This window comes from Geospiza fortis, unplaced genomic scaffold, assembly GCF_000277835.1.
Source record: "Geospiza fortis unplaced genomic scaffold, GeoFor_1.0 scaffold41, whole genome shotgun sequence".
Classification (NCBI taxonomy): Eukaryota; Metazoa; Chordata; class Aves; order Passeriformes; family Thraupidae; genus Geospiza; species Geospiza fortis.
Genome location: NW_005054299.1, coordinates 7,474,668 through 7,483,601, shown reverse-complemented (window position 1 = coordinate 7,483,601; position 8,934 = coordinate 7,474,668). Strand labels below are relative to the sequence as shown.

General features: G+C 39.1%; 1 protein-coding gene across 1 annotated transcript in view; it reads left to right on the top strand.

The window, feature by feature from the left end:
* The window catches only part of THADA (THADA armadillo repeat containing), a 152,746-nt gene continuing 143,812 nt past the window's right edge, over positions 1-8,934 (top strand). The window contains exons 1-11 of the mRNA XM_014308577.2: positions 1-89; positions 996-1,091; positions 2,383-2,477; positions 2,888-3,018; positions 3,757-3,905; positions 4,042-4,074; positions 4,629-4,677; positions 5,545-5,735; positions 6,386-6,480; positions 6,776-6,996; positions 7,927-8,618. Coding sequence (XP_014164052.1) covers positions 1,016-1,091; positions 2,383-2,477; positions 2,888-3,018; positions 3,757-3,905; positions 4,042-4,074; positions 4,629-4,677; positions 5,545-5,735; positions 6,386-6,480; positions 6,776-6,996; positions 7,927-8,618 — 1,732 coding nt within the window. The 5' untranslated portion in view covers positions 1-89; positions 996-1,015. The remainder of the gene's footprint in view (positions 90-995; positions 1,092-2,382; positions 2,478-2,887; positions 3,019-3,756; positions 3,906-4,041; positions 4,075-4,628; positions 4,678-5,544; positions 5,736-6,385; positions 6,481-6,775; positions 6,997-7,926; positions 8,619-8,934) is intronic.

Here is an 8,934-nt window from a genome sequence, read left to right as displayed (position 1 = left end):
GGAGGCCGCCACCTCTGGGGCCGGGCGGGCCGGTTGCGGTCTGCTGTGAGCGGCCGGAGGCGCGGGGGGAGGCCGCGTTGGGCCCGCAGGTGGGCCGGGAGAGGGGATCTGGAGAGCTTCCCAGAGCTCATCAGTGTGTGCAGTGGAGGCGCGGACAGGATATGGCCAGGCTCCATTCCGTGGTGCCCGGTGACAGGGCAGGGGGCCATGGGTGCAGGCTGAAACACGGCGGGTCTCTGAGAAGCGCTAGGTGTGGAGTGAAGGTGGCCGAGCACTGGCACGGGTGGGCCAGAGAGGTTCCTGGGGAGTTTCCATCCTTGGAAACATTCGAAAGATACCTGGACACGGGCCTGGGTAGCTGGCTCCAGGTGGCCCAGCTTTTGCAGGAGGTTGGTCCAGATGGGCTCCAAAGGCCCCTTCCGACCTCAGCTTGTTCCATAATAACTCGCTTCAGTGACACTGTAGCACGTATTAAATCAACACTGCCGTTCAAAAGAGAACTTGCTATTTGTAACATCCATAATAGCAGAGCTGTTCGGTTTGCTTCACAGTTCTTACTTGACGTTATTACAAGCTGAATGAGTATTGAACAGCAAAACTGAGCAAGGGAAGCTTTGTGGCAGTAATTCCTCGCTTCTGTATGGTGTTTCTAAACGGTGATCCAGGGTCATGCCACAGACTGTGTAACAAGTGCAGTGAAAACTCCAAGTGAGACAGTATGACATGCATACAGCAATTCCCCTTTTTTGTTGCTTTCATTTTGCATCGTGAGGTTTGGGTGAATTTTGGATGAAATGCTGGAAATAGCTGAAGTTGTGAAAATCAAAGAGAGCTGTTTCCTTGAGAAAAAGTGCACAGATAATGCAACAAACATTTCAAGACAATAGGACAACTAAAAGACCATTATTGTAGGAAATATTTGTAATTATGTTTTTAAAACCATGTGACCTGTTGTTCTGATTTTTTGTTTTGTTTGTTATTTGTTTTTTAAGCAGGCATTTCTTAATTGGCTAAAATGGTTTTAAAGAAGAAGAAAGAAATTCAGGTGGATGCATTCTTTCTTGATCATCATCAGCTTGAAAAACTTCAGAGTAAGTAGGGTGTTTTTTTTCTGAACTAATGTATTTCTCTTGCCTTTGAGTAGTTACTGAAATGGATCTGGTTTTTTTGCTTGTTATGTTTTATTTCTAGTGGTTTTGTTTTGTAAGTTTTAGGTGTGTTTGCTCTGCTGTGGTTTGTTTTTATTGTGTAATGACAATGACTTCTTACCTTGGCAGAGTCAAAAAAATCCTTTAGAGCATTGTGGCTTTGGTTTGAAAACTCTTTACTTTGATTTATCTGTGGTGTGAAGGTAGTAGAAGGTCCTATTTGTAATCTTACTTGCAGGCCTGTAATTTAGTGATATCTGATGTGTTAGCCTTAATATGTGGGATAACACTGAATTTCCAAGAGTCACAGGATGATTGAGGTTGGAAGGGTTCTCTGGAGGTTGCTTTCCCAGTCCTTGTGTTTTCTGTAGTTAATTTGTTTTAAAGTTACTGTTTAAATGGTGTTTTCTTTTGTGGGGATTTTTTTTTTGTTTGATGAGGGAAGCTTCCAGTGATATTTACTGTAAAAAAACCAAAAATGAAGTCATACAAGATTTATATGCTAAAGTTACTATGAGGGAGCACTGGTGAGGTCCCACCTGGATTGCTGATCCAGTCCTTGGCTTCCCAGTCCAAGAGTAATATGGACAGACTCCAGCTAAGGGCTAAGAATAAAGGGCCTGGAGCATCTCTCCGTGAGGAAAGGCTGAGAGAGCTGGGACTCTTTGGCCTGGTGAAGAGAAGGCTCAGGGGGATCTTAGCAATGTGTAAAAAATACCTGAAGGGAGGACATACAGCAGGCACAGCCAGCATTTCTTCTCTGCTGAATAGTGACAGGAAGGCATGGGCACAAACTGAAACACTAAAGATTCCCTCTAAACATCTTTTTTAATGTGAAGGGAAACACTTTTTTAATGTGAGGGTGTCTGAGGATGGGCACAGCTTCAGTAGGGAAGCTGGGGAGTCTCCAGCCTTGGAGGTATTCCAAAGTCCCTTGGCCATGGTCCTGGGCAGCCAGCTCCAGGTGAACATATTTGAGCAGTGGGCTTGGACCAGGTGACCCCCAGAGGTCCCTTACTGTTGTGTTCCAGTGAAACTGAATTTTTTACACTTATTAGGAAAAAAAAAAGTGTTAAGGTGTTGTTAAGTTAAGGGTTTGTGGTGCCAATGGGTTTACTGGAACTGGAAAAAACCCTAAGAATCAAGCAGTCATTTCTTCTTCTTATAAATGATGTGTTATTTATACTGCTTGTTGTAATTACTTTATAAAAAGATCCTCTTCTTCCAAATGTAGGGTTTTCAAAGGCTGAAGAGCAAAATCTGGCATCTCTGCTTGTGCACTGTGCAGAGCTGAGAAATGGCATCCAGCAGATCCAGTGTATTAAACAGGTAGAGTTTCACTGTTGTTAATGTGGCTTTTGGTAACTGAGAGTGTGTTCTGTGCACTGTTAATGGCAAATACAGCTCTAAAATAAACTTCTGATGTTTTCTATGTTCCTGGAAACACAGGAAAAGCAGTTGCACATGCATCAGGTAGAAATGCAGTTCTAGTACTTAATTAGCAAGGGCCACAGTACCTGAAAATGGTGCAAGGCAAGGGACACCAAGTTTACTATTTTGTATGGATTTTTTTGTTTTTAGAGGTGTTCTTGGAACATTATTTGAACTTGAAACTCAAGGGCGAATGATAAAGAGGGGGAGACAGTTTTGTGCCATATGCTTGGATGGGAGGGAAGTCTGCCACTGTTAAAAATGATACATCCAGAGTTTTTTGCTCATCATGTGTTCTTTTATTATAGATTATGCCACTGGTGAAGCAGATGGATCAGAACTCTGCAGGTGATCCCATGGTTAAAGCTTGTTTGGATGTTTTGGGAGAGATATATTTTTCACTGGGTGCAAAGAATCCTTTGAAGAAAGTATTAGCAAGGTAAAAGATTGAGTAGTTAGCCTTCATTTTTTTAAAATGTTTTCCTTATTTCTAAGTCACTAATTTGTCATTCACTATAAATTGCTGTAACTTAATTACTGAAAATTTGCAGTACTTAATATGTGCATATGTACAGTTTTTCTTTCTAAGTTAAAAATCTCAATTATAAATACCATATCATTGGATAACTTCAAAGTGAAGCATTGTTTTGGCCCATTTCATTATTGGAAAGACAACATAGTGTGTAATTAGAAGTTTGAATTTTAAAATCCAATGTTAGAATAGAAATTTAAAACACAAAGTCTCAGCTTTGTCAACAGAAGACGGTTCAGAGGAATCCTAACTAAATTGTGGTTTCTTGTGCCTATTTTTTTTTGCAATTATTTTTTTTAATTGCACAATTATTGCTGTATTTAGTGAATTTTTTATAGCCTCAGCATTTTTTAAGATCTGGTGCTGAGCTGCCTTCCTTTCTTTGTCTGAAAGCATTCACTGTCCCACTGAGATGCAAGGCTTCCGTCCTGGATTTGGTTGCAGCCACCCCAAAGCTGTGCACCCCTCTGACGGGTTTTCTAGCTGCAAACTGAGGATGTGCATGTTAATTTTAAAACAGATGATGTTTTCATGCAGGAAGAAACATCTGTGTATTGGAGTGCTAGCTGACATGGATTTTGTTGCAGTGGATGTTACAACACCTCAGGAAAACCAAACTAAATATGCTGTTTCTTCATGTTGCAGTTCACTGAATGGTCTTCCTGGACATTTGATGGTGCCAGCTGTGCAAAGCTTTGTGTGCTGCCTTCGGGAAGAGCTGAAAACCACAGATGTGTATTTGTACAGAAAAGTGCTGGACAACCTTGCTTCCTGTATGGAGGACTTCAGCTTAGGTGCAGTGACATCAAATGTTCCTCTGGTTAAACTTGCTCAGCACTGGTGCCACACCTGATAGTGATGTTGGCAGTTATGTAAAATAGATAGTGCCGGCTAGTACTCAGCACTTAAAATGTATTTTCTTTCCTCTAGGTAGAGCCTGTATTAAGAACCTGTTTGAAGAAGGTAAAGTCACATTTATAGTAAAATATGCTTCACTGCATGTTACTGGGGGAGGGGCTTGTGTGGAGAAGTGACATGAAGCAGGCATGAAGATCTATCAGATCTGATTTCCTCCTGGCTAATTTTTAAAAAACTAGTACCCTTACATAGTACTTTTTTTGTGAAAGACAAGACTGATTCATACCTTTAATTTCCAGGGGTCAGTTTTGCTCAGTTTTGCTTTACTGGGCAACTCTGATACAAATCTGAGTACTAGTGAGCAATTGTGGTAGGGAGTGTCAATATCTCACAGGATTAGGCCAAGTGGATTGGAAACTTGTTTTGTACCAGGTTGTTGTAAAACAGTTTGAGATTTTGTTTTAGCATTGCTTGTGTTTGTCTGTACTGAAATACTAGTTTAATTTGTTGGTGGAATGCAAGAATCACCGCTGTATGGGTAACTATTGATTGTAGCTGGGTATGTGTGATGTATTGAGATGTATGTGTGATGGCTTTGCTGGAAATGTTCTGTTCTATTTCTCTTGTAAGTAAATTTATACCATAATTATTTTCACTAGTTCTTCAGTTTCTGCAGAAGTTGCTGCTTGACATACAGGAAGAAAACAGGCAAGTGAATTCAATAGAAGCTCTATTTTATCTGGTTTTATTTCACTCTTGCAAGATAATTTGGTTTGGTTTAAAATATCACTTTGGTAGCCATACATTGATGAGAGGTAGAAATATCATTTTACAGTGATGCAGATTTTAAATAAAAACTGATTGATTCTTTTCTTTTGTGGCAATATGATAATATAAGAGAGGTAAGGCACTGATACTGTTAGAGTTACTACTAAGGGAGGCCTTTGAGTTAAGGTTTTGCTATCTGAATTGTGACTAAAGAGTGTAATTAATAAATGTAAAATTCAGGTAGAGTAAAACTGTTTCATGTTCCATGAGTATTTAATTCAGTATTGATATATTTGACATTTTCCAGCATTTCATTAAGTGAAGCAGCTTCATTGTGGTCTCTCATTCTGAACTGAGAGGAGAAGGGCACTTAATGAAGTGCTTTGTGCACTGAAAGTTTAGATGCTTTCTGCCTTCATGTTAGAAGAAAGTCAAATCAGAGAAATGTCCTTCATACATGGAGGAACTACTTGAAAAATTAGAAAAGAGCAGCACTGCATTATGTTGGCCTTTTTGGAAAGTTTCTGGTAAAGTTCGGTTCTGCTCAGGCAGAATGACATGAATGAAAGTTTGTCACAGGAACCTGCAGAAAATGTAGCACAGTTTGTCATTTTCATTTGTTAACTTCATTTTAACAAACTACCCTTGAATCTACTTGTTTTCCTGTAGTTACATATCAACTCAAGCAATACATTAGTTTTTGCCATTAATTCTATTTAAAGTTGGCAGAATGTGGTTTTCTGGGGATGGTGAAGAATGGTTTTAATTTTTTTTTTGTGTGCTTGCTTGTCTCTTTTTTTTCCACAGAAGGAATCATGGAAATCGTATTGTTCAGACTCAGCTGATGCATGATTTACTGATAGCCATTAAAGTTTCAATGATGCTTATACAGAAATTGCAAGAAAATATCCAGGGAAGTCTTTGGAAACATAGCGAATCTTTTGTTTGGCAAAGTATGTGTAGTTTACTGAAAAGTTGCACAAACTTCCTAATGGATGGTAAGTTTAATAACATTAAAACCCTAATATTTTTATTAACCTGTTGTCTGTGTAGTAAGCAACCTGTAGGTATAAAAACTTAGTAGTTCAATTTCCATGCAAGCTAAACTGAGATCAATGTGAGTGGGAGCAGTAGTTGTTTTTTTGGTGAGCTATGATTTTTAGATGGCAGTTTTAGAGTGTACAGTTTAACTTGTCCCACTACAAATACCAAGATTAATGCTGTTATTAATAATTCAAAAACAAACTTAAATGCTTTTCAGAGTCACCATATGTCTGTGCCTACCAGAAATATCTACATCTTCATGAAATACGCTGTTAGAACTAGTTATGGGCACACCATAACTGATAGTGGTTTTTTTTTCATACAGATGTTTTTGTGCAGTGGAATTTAACATGTCACTAGTCTCTGCCACAGCCCTCCTTGCCTTAGTGGACAGTCCTGTGTTTTCTGTTAAAGATATTAGCAGTTTCTTATTACACTAGAGGATAAAGTTATTAATATTTGCTATCCACGTGGGCACTACAGATTTGTGATGATACAACTAACTACAAGTAGCCTAGCAAAATTCAATATAAAATAATTTTACCCTACAGTTCTAGCACTCAGTGTTTGCTGCATTCTAATGTACAATATCTCTGCTGTGTAGCAACGCTTCTGCAGACTGTTCAGACTACCTCAGGACTGGCTGTTGTTCTCTTCACCAGAGCTATGTATGAGCCAGCTGAGGAATTACCTTCATTGGTAAGTGTATTTCTTGGCTGAAGACTGTGCAGTATCATGGTGTTGTTACTCTGTGCTATAATTGTTGGCTGGAGGCTTTGCTGATGCAGATACCAGGGCTTGCCAGTCTCTCTATCAGTCCGTAGCTGGAGTATAATCCTTTCTTCTCTCTTCGGTATATGAAGTTGTTAGACTTGGGTTTGGAATTTGACAAACACACTATTTACAAGAAATCACTTCATATCTTCTGAGCTATGCACAAAACAGGTTTTCTGCTGTGCTGAGGTGCTGTAGTGGGTGTGTTTTGGTGTTCCAGATCAGTGGCTTGCTCCTTGGGACAGTGGAACACTCAGGTGTGCCAGCGTGGTTCGTGAGGAACTCCGGGGTTCTGTGCACGGCAGAACTCCCAGGCTCGGTCCTGCTCTTCCTTTGCCACGGAGCACTGGCTATGCTGGATTGGAAAAATGGCAGCATGGGTGAAAATGGAGAGAAACTGTTGTTAGATATTGCATCAGTCTTGCTGTCATTGAGTTCAGAGTAAGTTTGTGTTCTGTGTTGTTTCATGTTTTCTAATTCTATTTTTGCATGACTCCTGTGGTCCTGGTGGAGTATCTCTGTTTTCAGTGTAATGATACTAGGTTCTGTCAAAAATGCAATCTTTTTAATATATTCATAAAAGCTCTGTAAATTTGAAAAATATATTGATGTTGCATATGTAGTTCTAAGTTTCAGTTTTTCTTGCATGCGAAAATTTTGTTTTCTGACATGAATGGGATAAATTTATCAATTCCCTTATGGTAAGGTGTGTCAGTATCAGTTCTTATGTAGACAGATAAACTTCAGTTTCAAGACATCATGTCCTCTCCTTCTGAAAGTTCAGAGGAAAGCAAAGTGTGCCAGTAAGTGGAATATTTGAAGTAATATGAGTTTTAGTTGGTTTTTTTTGTGGATGCTTGCATCTAAGGGCCCACCAGCACTATTTGATTGGAGATTAAAATGTGCATTCAGTTCAATCTTTGATTGTACCTTGGAGATCAATTTTGGGATCTTGTTTTTGCACATAGGATACTCAGTTCTGATGGTTCTATATGGCAGTGAAAATTTTTCCTTACATTTTCAAGAAGCATGCAACAACATAATGCTGCTCAAAAGTTAGCAGATTCATAGTAATTTTTTTTGTTTGTTTTATTGTTGTGGGGCTTGTGTGGTTTCTTTTCCCTATTGTTAGGGAGTTTAGCTGCAACCACTTAATAGCACATCAGGTAGCTAAGCATGTACTTGGCAACATCCAGTTGATCACTTCTGTGTTCATTCCTTTTCCTCCATGAATGGGTTGAGTCTCCTAATCTGTTTTCATGTATGGTAAATGAATGTGATGAATAGGTATTCTGAAATACAAAATTTATTTTTTAAAACTGCTGATAAATGAAGGTAATGCATTTTTTTTGTGTTTGTTCTTTTTAAAAGGTTAAAAGAACCCAGTGTGGCAACATCTTTGTCTAGAATCCTTGTTATTTGGACTAATTCAGCACTGGCTGCCCTTGTTTCAGGCTCTCCAGATCTAAAAATCAAACTTAATGGGAACTCTGATTTAATTGGAAAGCTGCTGGAATACATTTATACACACTGGGACCACCCTCTGGATGCCATCAGACACCAAACCAAATTGATTTTCAAGAATCTTCTTCAGATACACCAAACCACCATTGCTGGATCCACTGGAAAGTCAGACCCATTCTTTGCAAGGCTGATAAAGCATTTACTGAGCTTGGATTGGCATGTAAAGGGGAAATATGCTTCTCTTGGTTCTCTGGTGGAATGTGTGGGCACTGAAAATATACTGCAGTTGGACAGAACAATTCCAGTGCAGATCCTGGATGTGATGAGTGATCAGTCTCTTGCACCTTATGCCAGTGATCTTCTGGAAACCATGTTTACAAATCACAAGGCCCATTTTACTTTGAGTTTTCAGGAAGGCACCTGGATTGACCAGTGGCACAACATCTGGGTTTCTCCTCTTCTGGTAATACTGTGTGAAGGGAACCATGACCAAACTACTTATATAATAGATTACTATTTACCAAAATTGCTCAAATGTAACCCTGACAGTCTGAGCTATATGATAAGAATTCTTCAGGCCTCTGCAGATGCTAATCTGGGTAAGAAAATAAACTTTGTATTTGTAATTATGATTGGATTAAAAAAAAATCGTAACCATGTGATTTCTGGTCTATTATTATTGTTAGAATTGATTTGGAAGAAAAATTCCAGTTGCTTATTATTGCTATTAGTATTTCAAGGTGAAAGTCATAATAATTATAAGTGTGTCTCTGTGCCATGAGCAAAATCCTTCTGTGGGTGCCTTATGGTTCTCTTTACCAGGGTGTGTTATGTTTCTGTGTTTTCTGCTACTGCTTTTATTTTCTTTCTTACATGGGTGTGCCCAGTAACAGATTGTTTTTTCTTGTAAATATG